The sequence below is a fragment of the Dermacentor albipictus genome, chromosome 7, assembly GCF_038994185.2.
Source record: "Dermacentor albipictus isolate Rhodes 1998 colony chromosome 7, USDA_Dalb.pri_finalv2, whole genome shotgun sequence".
In the NCBI taxonomy this organism is placed as follows: domain Eukaryota; kingdom Metazoa; phylum Arthropoda; class Arachnida; order Ixodida; family Ixodidae; genus Dermacentor; species Dermacentor albipictus.
In genome coordinates, this window is record NC_091827.1 from 73,703,751 (window position 1) to 73,723,763 (window position 20,013).

The following is a 20,013-nucleotide window of genomic DNA, read 5'->3' on the forward strand; positions in this document are numbered from 1 at the left end:
ATATTGTCTAGTGCTGATCTATTCCACCGAAAGCCATTGATTTCTTTGGGATCGATGACTCGCGTTTAAACGAACAATGTGATTTGCGTTTGAATCAGTTTCTCCATTAGTTTCCCAACACAGCTGAGCAGGGCGATAGGTCGGAAATGTTTGTAGCTGATTGGCTGCTTCCCAGGCTTGATGACATGAACAACTTTAGCGAGTTGCTATACGGCATGCACTGTACCACTTTTGCATGAAGTATTGTGTATTTCCTGCACTCGAAGAAGACAGTGGTGAGAAATGTGCTATATATTAATAGCAAACTTCGTCTACGCCGCGAGGAGACTCTTTGTTGGTATCAGCTATAGCCACTGAAAGTTCTTCCATGGCGAGAGGACATCCATTGCATCAGTAAACGTTCGCAAACGTTGTCTATCAGCCGAAGTCATGCTGCACACAGCATGATGGCCAGATCCATAAATAAGCGTACGGTACTCTTCTGCACATTCTTTCACGGTTAGTCCTGTAGTATCTCCTGTAGTCATTCGGTTAGTCTTGTTTCACGGTTAGTCAAGGCACGGTTAGTTTACTGTAGATATAAACGCAGGCTGAACTACGGTGCTGCCTCAAAGGTCATTCAACTAGAGTGGTGTCATCAGTCTCTGCGGGAATTCTCTAGTGCGCAAAAGCTGCACAGGAACTGGTGGCCAATAAAGCAAAATTTTCAGCTTGTTTTTTGGCGGTGGAAACGCGCATCTAAGAGAACGTGAAGAGCACTAACACCGTACATTCATCCTCTCAAGACAACTATAAACATGATAGCGTTTATCAAAAATTGGCCGCATGAATTCTTTCTTCGCCCATCTTTTCTTTTAAATCACAAGCTCCAATGTGTCATCGATAGACATCTATGAATTTCTTCACCGTTTGCCTTTGCATTGCTCTAGGTTCCTTAGTGGTAAAAATAAATAATTTATTTGCGGTGGTTCTAATAGGCCACCCTGCGCTCCATATAGCTAATAGAAATACGATAAACGCACTTGCTAAAATTTCTGCTCTAGGAAATAAAATTTCCTGTAAGTGCTAAGCCCAACCTCTTTTAGTTACACTTGAACCAAAGCTTCCTTGGCTGTTGTCATCAGTATCGCCTTTTCTGTCGTTGTACGACGTTAAAATTTAAAAAAAAATGATTTTGATGGCCAGACACAGCAAACACTTGTGGATGGGAAATTCTAGGACGAGAACAGGAGACATGTGCACTGCGTGTCCAAGCACAATATTTTATTTGCCAAGACAATATCCTTCTTGGGATGTTACCAGTGGTTTTACACATCGGGTAAATTTTGTTTTCCGTATTCATAACCTGTTACACGCCTTATTCGTCGGCCAATTAGGAGGCGAGCGCATTCTATGTATAGGTGTCACTGAGACCAAGGCGTGGGCCACAGGATATGGGACCATCTGGTTACTGGCTGGGTACGGGCAGCTGAAGTACGTAGGGCCCACGTGACTATGATGATGATGACGATGTATGTGACGATAGTTGTGATGTTGACGGCTACGGTGCCAATTACGACAACCGGTGTCAACAATCTGGAAGGCGATTCAAGGTGTAATTGTGCTCGAGCAAATGATATCGCTCAAGCACGGCTGCTGCAGTAGATCATATTGTTCCTACGCTCGAAATGCCTTGGAAGGCATTGTCTTTGAGCGTATTACGCTATAGGCTGAATTTACTTTGAAGTTTTCAATAACCCTCTATCTGATTATGTCTGACGCCAGCCAGTCACTGTCGCTGGAGGAAACAAAAGAAGAAAACAAAGCCAAGATCCAAGGCTGATTCAGTAATTATGCGAATTCCACGAACCCTTGGAAATGATATAAGCAAAGCATTGTGCGCAATTTGTAATGGTTGTCACAATATGCGATAGTTTTAATCGCGAACTTATAATTTCTTAAGCGTTAATCTAATACGAGAGTGGTGAGGGGGTCTTAAACGTTACCTTGTGCCGCACACTTCTGTTTGCCGGCATAGTTGACAGAAGACAAAAAGATTTGTGTTTGGTTCAGGCGTAGTTCTGCGCCACGGTTCATAACATCCGAGAACCTTAGCATCGTCTTTGACTCACATTGCACATCGCATCGTGGCGGAAGTGGTATTCCTTAGTTCACTTATTGACATGTACGTGCCAAAACGACAATCGGATAAGGCACGCCATAGAGGCGCCTGTCGATACGCCCTGGAGATTTTTAACGTGTTCTTAGCGAGTCTTATTGTATTTCGCCGCCGTCGAAAGGCGGCTGTCAGGGACTGGATTGAACCCTGCACCTTGAGCATTGTCATAGCCGCAATCACACCGTAGCGGATATAGAAGTGTTAATTCTATGCGCTAGCGGTTCCATAGTGTCATCTAAGTGATACGGTGCTTTAATGGCGCTCAGCGTCAGTACACCAAGGGTCAGTTGTCCGCTTGACAAAGTTGCGTTATGTTTAGTTTTCAGAAATATCAGAACCACATGGTACCGTAGCTTTAACCTCATTTTCTCGAGTTGTTCTGCAAACACTATTGCGTCTAGTAGTAGCTTTCCTCGCCCACTCACTTCACCTTTTCCCTCTCCTTCCCTTCCACGTGAATTACAACTGCGATCAAAGAGTGCCAAGGCTGTCATTCACTCCTTTCAGGACTACGCTTGTTCTGCCTGTTCTCTGGCTACTATCCCCACCTCCTCTCTGCCATTCAAACTACCTCCCAACTGCATTGTTGCGTGTTAGGGTTAATGGTTAAGCGTGGCAGTTTCTGCAATGTTTTTGCGGGGGTTCACGGATAATATTAGATGTCAACAGGGTATTTCGACGACCTCCGAGTAGCCTCAGAAGGCAAAGTGCAGGCGTCACGCACGGGAAAGGTCCAAACATGTTTGTCGCGCCATCTGCTCTGTGATGTGCCTTCCATGTAGTTCCATGTTCCATGTCACGTGCCTTGCATATATGCATCTCTGTACCACCACCAAAGTGGCGTCCTAGATAGCGATGGCAGCAAGAGCAATGGGTAAATGAAAGGGAAAGGCAAAAGAGAGCATCACCTTAAAATGCAATTGATAATGCACTAATCCATGGTCTAATGTGAACTACAACGAATAGATGGTGCATGACTAGTAAACCCAAATACGGTTTGTCATTAGAGTTTGTCAAAAAGAGGAGAAATGAGACAGCAATTTGGTACAGGTAGTTGGCATCAACTACATGCAAGTACAGCATGCAGTATGGTATATGCAATGTACACCGCAATTTGCATGTTGAACATTTCAGGGCCACAACTAAAAAAAAAGGGTCGAGGTTCATCGAACCTGCTTAAACCATGGGCTATCGTCCATACGAGTATATGCGTGTTTCACTCTTTGGTAAACTAGCAGAAAAAACGTTTTTCCTATTTCAAGAAAATTTTAAGGCACCCAAACTACTATCTGACCATTTTAGCGGCGTGACTTTTGTGAAGGTCGTGTTTGCTATTATTGCGGAGCACGACATGGCAATGCAAAACATCCCGGCAATGGCGGCTGCATTTCAATGAGGGCGAAATTGTAAAATACCTTGTACATAGATTTAGGCGTACGTTAACGTACCCGTTATGTCCACGTAAAACCCCACGAGTTAACATTATTTCGCGCAACGCAGAAGTTTTTTTTCCAATAAATAACCGAAATGGGCAGATATGAACATATTAACGAAATAACTTTCTGTGACAAATGAACTATTCATCGAATGTATTATTTTGACAGGTGTGTAATACAGAATGTCTTCTGATACCTATTGCTAGAACAAGAACAAAAAATGCGTTTCAGACAGTTTCGGCGTCTCAATTATAGAAATGTGGCTATATAAGTGCAGCTTTACAAAATATTTCCTGGTATTGTAAAGGCTTATATATCAGTCATAGGAGTTTCTGAATTAATGAACAGAAAGTAAAAGATACGTGTAGAAGTCACATATCAAATTGACCAAAACAATTTGTTTTTTAACGAGGTGCAGTAGCAAAGCAACACACATCGCATCAATTGTTTTATCTGTTTTGATTCTATGAAATTTTCTTCGCACACTCGTCAAATGTAAGTGCTTAAACAAACTCTTTTACCTCTAAAACGTCACTACGCAGTTGTTTGATCTGCTTGGTCATCCCATATTACCCGTCATGCTGCACTGTTGTCGTCGTGAAGGCTAATGTATATTGACATCAGCTGTTTTTCTGGCTCGTCTCTTCAGTATTTGCAGTTTATTTCATAATTTCGTAACCTAAAAACCCACAATATATAGTTCAACAAATTACTTGAACTAGACAGTTTTATTTCTCAAACCACCATCTTATGGTGACGCTTTATTTTGTAATATGAGTCTTTTTCACCGTTTTTCCAGGAATCTTCCTACTAAACCTAATTGGCGCCACTGCAGGAATAAACAGATTCTACTCTAATACTCATGTGGCTTGTTTTCTTTTATTGTGTATTTCTAAGGCTTTGGCATGCACTTATGATTTAGAAGCATTTGTGTCGCTGGAAGAGGAAAACTCGATTGTGGAAAGCGAGAAGTCATTAAAGTGATCACACATCGTAAGTCGTTATAATTGTTGCACTGAAAGCGGAATTGTGACGACCACCTGCTTCTGATACCGCTCCTGGTATAGTCGTTTTTGTAGTATCTGCGGTATTTTATTGCAATGTCCTTTATCTGTTACGCAAAATTCATGATGAAAAGTAAATGCTCACTTGTGAATAAACCCTTTTAGATTAGTAATAGGAGCGTGTAAACTATATAGTTAATAAATGGAATGTACAAATAGATCTTTTAGGACACTTTTCGTTTTATATTTGCGATCGCTTTCTAAATTATCTTCTCGTTTCTAAAAATACAAATATAAGAACAATGTGATGTTGCTTACTAGTTCATTGATCAGCAGTTGCGCAATCAAGAGACATATGTCTGTCATGACACAATACCTTTCATCCCGATGTCGCGCAGTAATATTTTATTAGAAATTTAGTGACGCTGAATCAAGTGGGAGTCGGTGATTTTTTTAGACTCAGCGGTTCTTTAATTCCAACTCTGCAATATAAATCGTGTCGTTGGATACAGTTGTCAAAGACACTGATAATGTTCATAGCAAGTATACGCACACCTCGGGCAAATTTACGTCACCTTCGTCGTGTGATGTCCCGCATAAAGCCGAAGTGTGGTAAGGAAACCAACCACAAGCCATGGGGGACCAAACCATTTCATTTCACAAGCCGAAATGCCCATCCACAACTTCGCAGCTCGTTAAGACTACCGTAGCCACGTAGGCGGCAGCCGCCGTTCGCGTCAACAACGAGTGCGCGGCTCATGGCGCCTGCCAGCCAACCTCCCCGGATGACCGCACGGCCGAACGCCCCTCTGCGGAAGAAATAGGTCGGCCACACCTTGGTAACATCCATTTGTAAGTCTCCGAGAAAGGCAGCTCAACGACGCACAAGGACAGCGCTGCTCAGACCGATGTCCCGGTGAACAACAAAAACATGGATGACGATGTCAAATGGTCCTCATACTTTGTCACAAGAAAAACCTGGCGAATGAGGAGAAACGTCCAGACCTAGACCACCCGGGTCGCCAAAGAGCGCCGACGGACCACCGGTAGGTATCCGGTAGGGAAAGCCAACACGAGATCAAACCAAAGCACAGGACGCTACCTGCTCCCCCTCCCCTTGCCTGCTCAAAGATTGCTCTGAAATCGTAGTGAGACTTCACCTGAGATTGCCGAAGAAAAATCTGACCTGTCCACATGTGGCGGACATTCTGATTACAGCATGTGACCAGGAAGTCTCAGGTACGCAATTGCCACTATGAATTGAGCCGGGTTCCAACATATTCAGAGTATCAACGTCGCACCAGTAGGCCGCAGGTTTGGTTCGCCGAATCCCAAGCCCGTGCATCAACGGCCGGGTGAGCGCATACGTGGTGATTTGCAAAGGCATCACCAAGGGAGTAATACATGGCTTAGAACCGATTACAACATCGGAAGAACTCAGGGCAAACCTCCGCATACGAAAACAAGAGGCGCGAATTCTCGAACTTCGGATGCTCGGAACGACCAAAACAGTAGGTATCTTTTTTAGATAGAAGGACTCCATGCTTTGACTATTACAGAAGGGGTGAAATACCCTGCTATCCATACAAGGCGACCACGCAAGTGTGCCAGGTCTGTCATCAAACGGCACACCATTCCGACGTATGCCCGCAACCGGACACTGACATGTGTAACCCTTGTGAGCAAATAGATCCCATAGTAGGCCATGAATGCAATCCACATGCGCCACTTGTGGAGAACGACACCTTACTGGGAATAGAACCTGCAAAACGCGCCTCAAACCCCTTCCTAGCAAGAAACCGCGTCCCGAAAAGCTGCGCATTAGCAGGAAGGACTCCACACTGAGTGAGAGTATGCTACCTCGCTGCTTCAGCTTGGAGAGAAACTCTTGGTGCTACCTCTCGCCACCAACATGAATACTCCAGTCACCGTCACGATCGACGTCCCGCTAATGAACACGACTAAAGAGTCCACCAAACGACCAGCCCTCCCTACTGTCCTTAATCCAAACCCCAAAGACCAGAGCCCGACGCCAACAACCCCCTACCTAACACGCGCCGCTGACGAACAAGGTAAGGTGGGCAAGGATCGTTTGCGCCTCTCTTCGCATCACTTCTAATCCAAAGTATCAAAAAATATTAAATAAAAGAAAGTCGACTTTTCCCCGAAAGCCTAGAGGAAATCGAACGAGAGTTGGCCTCCCTTAAAGCCGGGCTGCGAATTCCTGTGCCAGGTGTCACCCCGAAGAAACCCGAACAGTTCATGGCGGGGCCTACACCAGCTTCCATCGCGTCACCCTCGGCAGAGCCAGCACTCGAACAATTGGTGCATAAAGTGCAGGTTATGCAAAACTTCCAACAACTCCTTTCAGAATTTGAAAATACGATATGGTACGTAGACGCATACAGTGACAAAGTTAAGAGTGCGACCAGTAAGAGTGCAAGCTCTAGCCGGGCTACGCGAGAATGTAGCCCGGCTAGACAACACGCGATCCGTCGTCAGCAGCCTCTGGAGACGACAGACCGCGATGCATGGCGAGTAACGCTACGACATTCCCCGAACACCTCGAAATCTGGCAATGGAAGGGCCGTACCTTTCACAAACGTTCCGCCACACGACAACAATAATTGAATAGCGCCAATTCAACCCGGCATCATGTGCTTACAGGAGATTGACACCTGACCTGTTAAACGTATTGGCTACTACGCCATACTTAACCCAGACTGTCCGAGAGCGGCGCCGCTGGCGGCGAAGGGTGTAGCGAGGAGCACAGACTACACCACGGACTGCAGCATTCAGCATCAAATTATTACAGTGCTGCCGCAAAAGTGGAGCCAGTTGAAAGCCATTATAGTAAATGTACGCAGCCCGCCAAAAGAAAAGGACGTAGCTTTTTATATCTTGATTACAGAGGTTAAACTTCGCGCGAACGTGCATGACCAACTTGTGCTGCTGAAAGATATTAAGGCACCGCGTACGAGTTGGGGTACAAAAACGACTCTCTCCAAGCAAGGGCTCTTGAACAAGCTACGAAAAAGCATAAGCTCCACCTAATAATAGTACCGGTCTCTCCCACGAGACTTGGTGAAAGTGTGAGCAACGACACTTACCCTGAGCTTGCTTTCAGATACAACATACGGAAAGCGACCTGGAGGAATATAGCCGAAAACCTGCGTAGAGATGACTTTATGATTGCATATCCATAGCCTCCCCGAAGTTTAAACATATAAAAGGATTTGCAACGATTGCGGATTGGGTTAATTACAGGAAATATTCCATACCCGATAGCTCCCTGACCAACGCCAGTGAATGAGCGAACTTCATCAAAGAGAGAGAATACAGAGAAAGGAAGGGAGGTTAACCAGAGGTAGTTCCCGTTAGCTGCCCTGCACGGAGGTTAAAGTTAACGAAGATAATAAGAGAAAGAGAGTGGATGGGGGGATATAGAGAAAGCAATACGAGCACTAACCAAGCGCGTACACTATAGAGAGGTAAGGGCGGCGTTAATAAGGTCTATCCTTAATCCCCGCAGACGGCAGGGACCTTATTAACGCGAGCAAGGCCTTCAACGCGGATTTTGTTTCAGAGCACTGACCTAAAGCTTTCAGTTCTGATAGTGGACGATTGTGCAACTGGTCCACTACTTTGCACATCACTTGTCTCCGGGCACTATATCACAGGCAGACATAAATAATATGTGTGAGCGTGTCTTCGCTGTTGCATGCGTAGCACGTGGGGCTGTCGGCCATTCCAATAAGGAAAGCATATGCGCAAACGCACGCAAACGGAACATGGTGAAAACGTTCGAGTCCCACAGCGGCAAAGTACGTACACGGAACATCAATCGCAGCCCAGCAGCATCATCTGTTCGCGAAAGTGGAATGAAGACTCGTTGACCACTTTCATGCGGAGATCGGACGGCTTCATCGGCGTGGTCGTTCCCACTGATGTTACAATGTCCTGAAAGCCAATGAAAGATTATTTTGTGTCTCTTGTCATTGCTGTGATGATGTACGTATCGAATTTCTGAGGCCAGTTGTTCATTAGGTTCATGGCGCATAGGGCTTTGTATGCAGTGAAGGGCTGCCTTGGAGTCCCTAAAGGCAGTCCATTGCTGCGGTGGTTCCTGCCTAATGAATTCAAATGCAGATGGAGAGCCGCGAGTTCTCCACCCGTCGATGTGGTCGTACATGAAGTCTTTATTTGATTCCTTCAGATTTTTTGGCGATGAATAATGCAGCAGCAGTACTGTTGAGTTTCAAAGAACCATCTGTGTAGACATGTTACCGGAATCTGTGCACGTTGTGAATGTTTCTGTTCCTGTTTCTATTTCTGTGCATGTTTCTGTTCCTGATACTAATGGCAGATACGCTAGTTGTCGATAGCCACCATCTACATATATGGGAAAGTAGGCAAACGCAAAAAGATGGTAAAAAAAATGCTCAACCTTAACATCCTTAGGAGAATCGCAGTCATGTGGTAGCAAGCCAATGAGTGTGCGACAAAGCTCTAGGCAGAGCGCCGGGTTCGTTTTTCTTGACTCGCTTAGACACACACAAACTTCGTCTCAGACCTAGGCTATACTACGCAGCATGCTAGACACCACCAAGATGGCTACCAACCATGCCTTTCAGAATCTTAGCAGTAATTTTGGAAGCACGGACCAGAAGTTTTTGCAAGCACTAATTACACTATATCACGGAAAGTAATAGATGCCTCCGTGCAACCTGGAATAGAACGGATGAAAAAAACAAAAGTTAGATGCCCCAATAACGAAGACCGAGCTTTTCGCGGAAGTGTAGGCAGCAAAGCGCAATACAGCTCCAGGACTAGACCAAACAAGAGACGATGCTGAAAAACGTGACTGATAAAATTTTATAACTCTCCCCTATTTCATTAATGAGAAAGTCTGGGAGTACGGCACGGTCACACAGAGCTGGAGGGAGGCTAAAATGACCTGAATTCCGGAACCAGGAAAAGCGTCTACCCTGCAATCCCTGCAACCAGTATCTCTAACGTCATCATGAGAAAACTACGAAAAACTAACACATTCGCAACTAAGGGCTCACATGAACGGACAAAATCTGTTTCCCAGAAACAGGACCTGAAACTCAGGTTCCCATTCAGTCCTGAAAGGACTCAACCCACCAGGAAGCTTTCGTTTCGTGTACATCAGCAGGAACATGCTAGAAGACAGAAGAGAGGTGTATTATTGTCATTTCTTCAATAATTTTTTCCTTATATTACAAAAAAGATAAAAGGAACCAGCAGATAAAGGCTGCCATTGAGTAGCTGAAAAAACGCACAGCCCAATTACGTGTCTTTAAAACAGCACATGGATAAAAAATAAATCCCCTGCATGAAAAAACAAATAACCTATAATATTTATTTATCCACAAATGATGCATGCTTCTGAATATACAACATGATGTCGTGCAAGCAAAACTCAAGCCTACCTTGCTTGAAAAGCAGGTAAAGGAAGGAAAAATGTCGGTTTCGTAATTACGAAAAAAGGCTACGTTATTTAAAACTTCCAGAAAGGATTTACGACATTGCAGCTTTCGTCCTCTCATTCATGTGTTTGCGTCTTTTTCAAATAAAAAATTGTGGACAGAGAATGTAAATTTTGTTTACCTTCAACTTTCTATCCCTCACTCATTCTATAGCTGCGCGGCTGGTGAATCCTGGGGGCAGCAGCATCACCGGGAAAATAGGCAGTTGTCAAGAATCACCAACTGGGCTGTTTGGAGTTCAATTAGGAGCTCTTCAAATAATTACCGAACACTGGTTTTTTTATATACACTAGGCACCTATTAGACTTCCCCAGTGACCTCGGCCGAGTGAAGCATTGAATGCATATTTTTAGTAGGCCTGCTAGAGTATTCAAAGTTTCAAATACGAATCCAATATTTCATGCTAACGATTTGTAGTTTTATTCGAAAATACACCATGCGATATGTTAAAATATGGTATATTTATAGTTCAGTTCTGCGGTAAATGACGTTCTTCTCCACCATCTAAACAAATTTACAAGACTTATCAGAAGTGAAACATCATCAATAGTTTTAGAAGCAATGCAGTATGAAAACAGGTAATAAGGCCCAATTTTGTGCTTGTAGTTGACATCTGACTGAGGCTGAGATTTAGTGGCTTGGAAGTCGAGTCATGTGACTGGCTTAAGTTGTGCGCTACAATTCGTAGTGTTTTCGTTGCAGTTGACACATTCTCATGTATAAAGCAAAAATGCCCTTCAGCAGTTAAATATTTTTGCATACTTCAAACCTTTTTTGGTAATCACTTATATAGAATTTTTGGAGAACAAGTACTCAGATACAGCAGGTACTCGTTTTGGTGAATAAGTACAGCAGGTACTCGCTTTCCAGGCTTACAGCGGTGCTCTAGCGAAACTGAGTTTCTGTAGAAGCCTCCGTGACATAAGAAAACCTGCGCTCGATTCATCCCGCATGACGTATGTAGCCTCTGTGCTGCCAATAAAAAAATGATATGAGGGGCTTCAGTTTGTGTGAGTTGGGCCTTACGTTTTCTTTCATAGTTTGCTTTGTACACGTATATGGCAACGACTCATATGAATAAATTGGGCTGCTAAGCACGCGGTCGCGGCTTGAATCCCGGCCAAAGCGGCCGCATTTCAATCGGGTCGAAATGCGAAAGCACCTGTGGGCTCGTATTTACATGTACGTTAAAAAACTCCTGGTAGTCCAAATTATTCCCACGGCCCCCACTATAATGTGCGTATAAATGAAATTGTGGCTTAGGCACGTACAGTCCCATACTGTTTAATGTGATTAAATAAGCACGATAAGTTTACATTATTGAGTCTTAAGACTAGCCACAAAATAATCTTGCGGAAACGTGATAGTTAGGTCAGTTTTCATGTACTGTTGCATTAATATTTCTGCAAATATGAGTAACTACTTTTTCGCAAGTTGTGTACCCTGGACAGACCTAGGGGGCATCTAGATAAAGACATGCTCAGAAAATTTTATGTGCGGTTATGGCCTGTCACACGGCTTCCTTACCAGGCGGGAAAATGGCTACAAAATGTATTGCAAATTGGGAAATTCTTGTGCCTGTGTTATCTTTTCATTTATGATCTGGAAATTTCAGTGAATATGTCTTCTAGGTTTGAAAATTTTCGGCTTGCTTCAGATCATCTGAAAAGAAACATCGTGTGAATGAGAAGAGAACCTTCATTTCCAATTTTCCCACATGTCTTGCTGACAGAGACATTAGTCATCTTCATTTGAGTTATAATTCAAAAATGCTGCACAAATAAAGGCGCAACGGGTGCTTCTTTTTTGTTTTTGTTCTGAACATAAGCGAACTTCCAGCGTTTTATGACAACTAGAACGAAATAATTCATCAGAAAGCAGGAACACATGGAAAACAGAAATTTCCAAGACAGGCGATATTGTATGGGCGTTCATGACGCGTGCGCTGGCCGCAGCTGTCATGAGCGCTTCGGACAAACTACACATGCGGGTCGTGTTAAAGGGTGGCTTGCGAGCACACGCTGTCCCCTTTTTCTTGAAAACAACACCTGTGACGTCATGAATGAGCGGTATTGTTTTGTGTGTGACGCGCTTTCTGTAGGATGACGGGAAGCGATAGTGGTGGAAATGGTACTGGCTTGTCGCTACGGCATTTGGTCGTGAACAATTTCGACGTCGCATGTCTAGATGGCCTTGTGTCCCAGATCGATATGGTAACAGTCCTAAATTATTAAGTTAAATATGAAATGCTAATTCTTGAGCAATACACGAAGTGTCGATTGTGGCGTTAGGACTCATAGTTAGTGATTTTTTGTGTTTGTTGACTGTCGCAAATGCTGAACCTGCCTCAAACGCAAAAGAAAATCTAAAACAGTTTTGCTAGCAGAATGCCAGCAAACTTCAGAGTAGGAAAAAATTGAGAGGCAGACATAGACAAAGAGACAGGAAGGTGGCTGGACTAACAACTGAACATTATTCATGAAAACGACGTCCCCCAAGATATATCTGAGGGTATCGAACAAGCATATCTGAGGGTATCGAACAACTCCAGCATTCAGGACCTTCCAATGGTCCCACGGAAAAGCTCATGCGGCCTGTTGTACGTTTCTGCGTGGACAATGACCTTGGACTTCTACAGTCCGATAAGGAAGATGGGTTTGTTGTCCTCCCGAATACCTCGTTCACTAAGAAAGCCAAAGAAGCTTTGAGCAAAAACTTCAAGGCTGTGTGCGTAAAACCAGAAAAAGTGAAAAGAAGTGCCTTGGAGCTGCTTAAAAGGCTTAACCTGTAGTTGTTAGAAAAGACTGTTAAGAAGAGCAAGGGTGATGTACTTTCCGCATTTTAGAGCGCAGCTCTTTGGCGTCCGTTCCTGGGTTTCGCGTCGTCGTCGGCGTCGTCGTCGACGGCGTCGGCCTCGTAACCAGCTCGCCTCCGCCGCCGCGCTCCGCCGCCGCGCATGCGCCGCTGCTCCGCCGCCGCGCATGCGCGCTGTCGGCTCTCCGGGCGAGGGAGGATGATGGAAGGGAGGAGGAGAGACTGTGGAGGAGGGCTGGCTACACAAATGGCTCTTTGGCGACCGTTCCTGGGTTTCGCGTTGTCGTCGGCCTCATAACCAGCTCCGCCCCCCTTTCATCCCCCCAGCGCTAGCAGCGACCGACTGATACCGCTTTCGTGAGTCCGCTACCGCACTCACGAAAGACGTCGTGCACTTCCTGCAACTCGCATTAACCGTCCATCGATCCACACCGATGTTAGTAGTGGGGGACTTTAATGTTGACATAAAGACAAACAGCAATTTCCTAACACTTATGCGGGAGAACATCCCGTTCCTCTCGCTCGTAACGCGTCCCACGGCTGTGACAACCTCGCGAGGCACTTGTATAGATCTCGTCTTTGAGAATCAAGCATTGGTGTACCAAGTCGAACATATATCAGTCTATTTCTCCGACCACAAAGCTTCCTTCATGACTGTCAAGAACTGTTAATGGAGTCTTTGTTAAAGGAATACGTGTGAAAAATAAAAAAAAAATTCTGTGATAGCGCATACATGTGTTGCTCGATTTCTTTGCCTCAATCTATCGAAAAGGTGAAACAGCTTATTTGCTGCGCTCAAATTTCGCATTAGGAAGTAACGTAATCGTCGGTAATTTTTTTCACTGTAAAAACGCACAAGCCTGACAACCCTATGAGAACCATAGTGACAGAAGAAGGCTCAAGGGAGAAGCCTGTTGGAAGGTTCTTGCAACGTTCCTTGAATGCCCTTGCCACTGAGGACCCATTCGGCATTGACAGTTCAAGGGTAGTGGTCGACGCTTTGAGATCGGGAGTGCTAACAGCGAACACGGCATTTTCTGTGGGCATTGAAGAGCTGTATTATTCTATTCCGCATGAAGAACTTTTTGTGGCAGTGCGAAAAGCTATCGAATGCCAAGGAGAGACTTCTTTTCAAGGTAGTTGTGGCCTCTCGACTGAGAGTTTTATGGAACTGTTACTTTTTTACTTGTCGGCAAGTTTTGTTAAATTCGATGGCAAGATGTTTTTACAGAAGAATGGTATCTGTATAGGGTCAAGTGTTGCGCCGGCACTGTGCGGTATTTTCTTAGCGAAATTCGACAAGTCTTTGTCAGACGTCATTACCGATTACCGTGTTGCCCGGGTGTTCAGGTATGTCGACGATTTCCTGGTTCTCTTAAATATCAGACGAAGTGATTGTCTCCCTGATATCATTTGCAGTATTTTATCAGTTTTTCAGCATTGCTCTCGGCATCTTAGTTTCACCGACGAGGCACCACAAGAAAATTCCATCAAGTTTTTAGATTTGACTCTAACCTTTCACCCTCAAGGTCACATTTGCTGGGCTTATTGTCCAAGAATTAAAAAGACGTTGCTACCGTACCAATCCGCTCACTCGAAACTGGTCAAGCGTGGCATAGCCTATTTGTGCCTGTCGAATGCGGTGGAAAAGAGTTGTACGCATCTAATGCAAGAAAGTGCCGCCCAGCAAGAAAGGAGGCTGTTAGCGGCAGGCTATCCAAAGATTTTGATCACTGCAGTGGCTGAATCTATGTACAAGCGTTTGAAAAAAAAAAAAACAGGGAGGATCGCGAAGTGCGAGACAAAATAAAAAAGAACTTGGTGGTCATGCCGTATGTACATGGCAATTCTCATAGACTGAAAAAGGTTGCGGCAAGAAACAACGTCAGTTTGGTTTGTTCTGCGCCTTGTAAGCTTGCAAAACTTTGCAGTAGGGTCTCGTAGCACAGTTCGCGAAAGAGTACGTGCAATACCAAGCATGTTGTGAAGCACCGCACGTGCAACACATGTGTAGTATACAGTATCCCTTTGACATGTGGTAGAGATTATGTAGGACAAACCGGTCGCTGTGTCAATGATCCCATGCGTGAGCATGCAAATCTAATACCCACAGTCAAAGGAGGTAATCTTCCGCTGCATTGTAAGGAGTGCGGTTGTGATCCTATCTTCAATGACGTTTCAATCTTCGCGAAGGCTAAGACTCAGCAGGAAAAGGAACTGATAGAAGCCTATCGCATCTATAAACTTGGCCCCGAGAAGTGTCTAAGCGCGCCATCTGTGTTCCTAACCAAGAAAGAGCTTTTATTTCTTGATTACTGTAGACGTGTATAGATAAGGTGTTGACCGTGTTTTTGTTTGGTTGTGCCTGCGCATGTTCAATACGGACTTGGGGGACGTCGTTTTCATGAACAAAGTTCAGTTGTTAGTCCAGCCACCTTCCTGTCTCTTTGTCTATGTCTGCCTCTCGATTTTTTCCTACTCTAAAGTTTGCTGGCATTCTCCTAGCAAAACCATGTACCAACTAGCCCAACAAGCCACTCTCATGAACTAAAACAGTTTATTTTAATCACGACCGTTAAGCAAGCAGAAGCACCACGTAACCTTTGACTCCTATTCTCCAGCTTCACAATCTCCGGATCCTAAGCACTGTGGATATCGGGGTTTTTTCCATTTCTTCAGCGTTTAGTCCAATACGAGAGTGGTTAGTTGATGTTAAACGTTACCTTGTGTGCAAGACAGCTGTTTGTCTGCTTAATCCACAGAACACCCAGGCGTGTTTCCTTCAGATGTTGTGAAGCCTCATTGTTCATAATCTCTGCGATGGTTGAACATCATCATTGCCTCACATGGCACATCGCATTTTGGCAGCAGCGGTTTGGTAACACGTATCGCTGTGCAGCGGAGGCGCTCCTGTTTCGCGTGGCATTTATCTCTCCTCTGGGTGTGCTCGATGGTGATTGCACGCTTTAGAGCCATTATATTGGCACGTGTTTACGAGTTATTTATGCATACGCGGCCAGCATGCTGCTGAGATGCCAGCTTGAAGCGCTGACTTGAGGCTATGGAAGATTGTAATGTTTCCACTATCGCAAGCCAGCATGCGACCTCCACAGGTTAGCACCTGTATTTATGTCACATAGGAAAGCAAGGACAGCACCAGCCATACGCACAAACTCTGAAATGTTTCCGCGCCAGAGCTGGCAGGGATGCTCGGACGTGAGCGACATCTGGTGGTGTTGCAAGAAGTCCAGTGGCGCGCGTGAGCAACACCACAGCAGCGGCACCAGGAATGTCCGGATAAGAGACAAAGAATGTTCGCTTTCAAAGAAGCGATAGAGCAGTGAGGGATCGCAACTTTCGGTATATGACAATACTCAGTATTATAGAAAAGGATCTCGAAGACAAAGTTATTAGGGCTTTATGGTTTCTCATTACAACAGAGCATCGCATATGCTGTCACAGAGCAACAACGGGGATGTCGAGCAGAACCAAAATGGTGGAGACCAAAATATGTTCGTACGGAACGCGCTTTCTAAGTCAGTCGAAACGCTCCACCTGGCTGTCCTTTAATTATGTTGACGTTTCTACTTCTAAAAACGATTTGTCCCTACAAGTGAAGTTTGTCCCGAATGTTAACATTTCGCATTCCTGGTATATAAGTACTGGCTCTGAAAGCGTATACCTGGTTTTATTATAGGCAATATATCTTCATATTTCTGTGCTCTCGCGGATGATCAGTTAAGCGTTGTGATTTGGAGCCGATGCCTTTCATGGCCGCTTTCGTTCCCAGTGAGTGCTTTAGAAAAAGCGTAGTCTTGACACAATAGCCATTGATAAATCAACACTAAAATGTGAGACGCCTATCGATTGTTCCTTAACAATGCTTGATAGATGAATGCCGTCACTTCCTCACATCATAAACCTTGCACTAGCCTATCTTTGCACTCTCTCATAACTTGATGGGCTTTGTGAGCACATACTCTCCGTTGCTAGGTTGCCTCGGACTGTACCTTCTGTACACGAAACCCGCGAGCCGAATCAAAAGGAGCTTTCCGAATCAGCCTGATAGCCAAGAAACACAGAGGCATTTAGGGTTGTTATCAAAGGAAGTCTAAGTGACTGAAGAATTATTATCTCAAAATGTATTGAAAATATTCAGCCATTCATTCAGGTTTTCATTCTCAATAACGTTTTCTAAGCAGGTTTGAAACACAGTGCGATTTGTGGGAATGCTAAACACTCGCGCAGTTTTTGTTAATGTACTGTACCTATCGAAGCATAATTTATCGATTGTAATATCTGAAATGTCTGAAATAATTTACATCGCATTTCAACTAAATTCACTGTCTTTACTTTTTTTTAAAAAAAGTACATGCAAGGCCTATGCACAGCCGAAATTGTAAAACCAGTTTCTAAGTCTGTCCAAAAAATTTAAAAAACGATGTTTCGCCCTTATAGTTTATGATCGTCTGGAACTGTTAGAGGTACCCTTTTGGGAACCTAATAACTCTATCACCTGCATATTTGGAAACGTATGTTTTGGTCACATATTATGAAAGCTTTCCCAATTGTTATATTTCTGCTCAGGAGACGCGACTTTACTCCTCGCATAGAGTTTTGCAATAAGGGCTTCTCAGATATTATTATGAGAATTATTTATTGTATTCTCTTTATTTATCGAAATTATAGTATAAAGTTTTCGCTCTATAATGTCCGCCTAACATGGTAGCCTATCATAAATATTGGCAGCGGCCTCGACGTGACATTTTGTTCCTAATATATTCTCTACTGTATAAAATAAAACACACGGTGTTTCAGCTAAGGAATTCTGCTAATTTCTGCTAATGAAGAATTTTAGACATGCTCAAAGAATGAAAGTAAATTAAAAAAAATCTTATGCACAATGCAGTTTGACAGCTGTCACATGGCTCGGCCTTTTGTTTCCGAAGGAAGTGCGGTGACCATTGAACACCGATCAAGGAAGGACGTCTGACGACAAAAAATGGAGTTCAAACGAATTATCATTATGCGGACAGGAGCGCTGCTCGGTGTTCAGGAACGAATCTGGCAGCTGGTAACTGAATCTGAAAAATCAAAAGCCCGATTCTAAAGGAAAACATGTTCATAGTTACGGGCCAACATACTTGTGTCGTTACTGGTTAATGCAGTTCTTGCTTCATACGCCCTTAGGAAAGCCGAATCTTCTTCAACCGATTGTTGATGTTGAAGCCTCCGAAAGACCATGCGTAAATAAGAATGAATAATAAATAATGACTCAAATAAGAATGAAATCATAATGTATTAGCATCGTTCAATTAGGAACATGCTGAGTATTACTTTAGAACTATTTTTAGTTTTTGTTTTTGTTGTTGCTGAGTACCTTTATTCCGCGGTTTATGCAATAAACGTAGTGCGCTTGTGAAATACTGAAGCTGCATCACGAGGCACTTGATAGACAAAATCCTTTACCTAAGTCGTACGATAAGTCAGGCTGAAGTGCAACTATCGCGCACAAAAAGTGTGTATTCGTGCTAAAGTAAGTTTCCGAGTATTTCCTCATGTTCACCTGATCACGACGAGGCGGGGTATTCTGTAATTGACCAACCCGTAGACAATCTATTTTGGCTGCCGCTGAAGTGCTGATTGTCTGGGCTGGCGAACATACGACGTCAAAGTGGCAAATGTTAGAGAATATATATTCGCTTTAAAATAATTACGTAAACCGTAACGCCTAAGCGAAGCGATTTTAGGGTTGAATAGTGTGGCGGCAGCAACACCTTAACGGCTGCATGCTAGAACAGCGAATGGCGATGCTGATATCTTAAAAAATATATATGGGCAGTTTGCTGAGGTAAACTCCGACTGGCGAAAATCTATCTATGACTGCTTCTGTTGCGGTTTACTGAACTGTTCTGCGAACGGAATCGCCCGTGGCCGCGATCATGGGATGCAGGGCGCGCGCTCTTCGGAGACATCCGACTGACTCGGCTATATCTTTCGGTTTCATTTTTTTTATTTCATTGCTTCTAGTCCAGCTTTTTTTTTTTATGCACCGTCGGTGGGATGCGAACTCTTTGCGCTCTTCGAAGAGACTCGACTGATTCGGTTATTTGTTATATTTTTTGTTTCTTTTTTATCCCCTATACAGCTGCTGCCCCGCTAACAAATTTTGAATCTAGATCTAGAGCCTCCTGTCAACTTTCGTGGATCACCCAATGTTCACTCGGAACCACCTCTCAACTTCGATGGATCACCCATTGTTCACCTAAGGCCACGTGTCAGCTTTGATTGATCACCCATTGTTCACGTAGAGCCATCCATCAAGTGCTGTGACAGCTGCCACCGGCTTCGATAGATCACCGCTTTATTGTGTCCACCGCGGACCGTGCTAAGACAATCATGAACTAGTAAAGGCTTACGCCTTAAAAGAGGAAAGAAGTCAATCTACAAAGAATGGGCAACTATGGCTAAGGAAATTCGAGATGTTTGAATTTTTACTGTTGTAGACAGAACGCCAAACTGGTGTCGAGAAATTATTTCAGGAAGAACACACCTACCGACCAATGCTAACTATAAAACGTTCACCATTGAAACAGTGGAGTAACACAGGAATTGCTGCCGCAGAGACTTGTTATGCATGAGGCCTGTGCGTAGCACGGTTACTCTCTAGCGCTTCCCTACGAGCATGATGCGCCATCTAACACCACCATCGTGGAGTCCACGCTAAACACATTTGCGATTATATATTCTATTTCACACTTTCGATTATGAAGCACTATTTCACTCTTGCTGCGCATGGTGCCACAATGTATTGAAATATTGGGGCAGTCAACTGTATTAAAATTTTTTCCCCAAAGAACACACTTTCAACATCAGTAAATATTACCCAACAATACCTCATGGCAATTGTTGTATCTGAGCTTAATTTGGACGCGTATTGTTTTGGTTTAGCTAAAAAAATCGGTTTCTATACCGACAAAGCACGTATAACGCAGGTCACCATTGTTTACATCAGCCGCGACATGGGGGAATTTGTTTAGGTGTCGGTTAAGCATTATTTTCATCGTGCGTGAACTATTCGAAAACTA

At 44.0% G+C, this 20,013-nt stretch overlaps 1 protein-coding gene across 1 annotated transcript in view; it reads left to right on the top strand.

Moving 5' to 3' along the window:
* LOC135916091 (uncharacterized) overlaps positions 1 to 4,451 on the top strand; it is a 107,574-nt gene extending 103,123 nt beyond the window's left edge. Inside the window, exon 10 of the mRNA XM_065449322.1 lies at positions 4,394 to 4,451. Within this exon, the coding sequence (XP_065305394.1) occupies positions 4,394 to 4,408 (15 nt within the window). The 3' untranslated portion in view covers positions 4,409 to 4,451. The remainder of the gene's footprint in view (positions 1 to 4,393) is intronic.
* Positions 4,452 to 20,013: the final 15,562 nt, after the last annotated feature.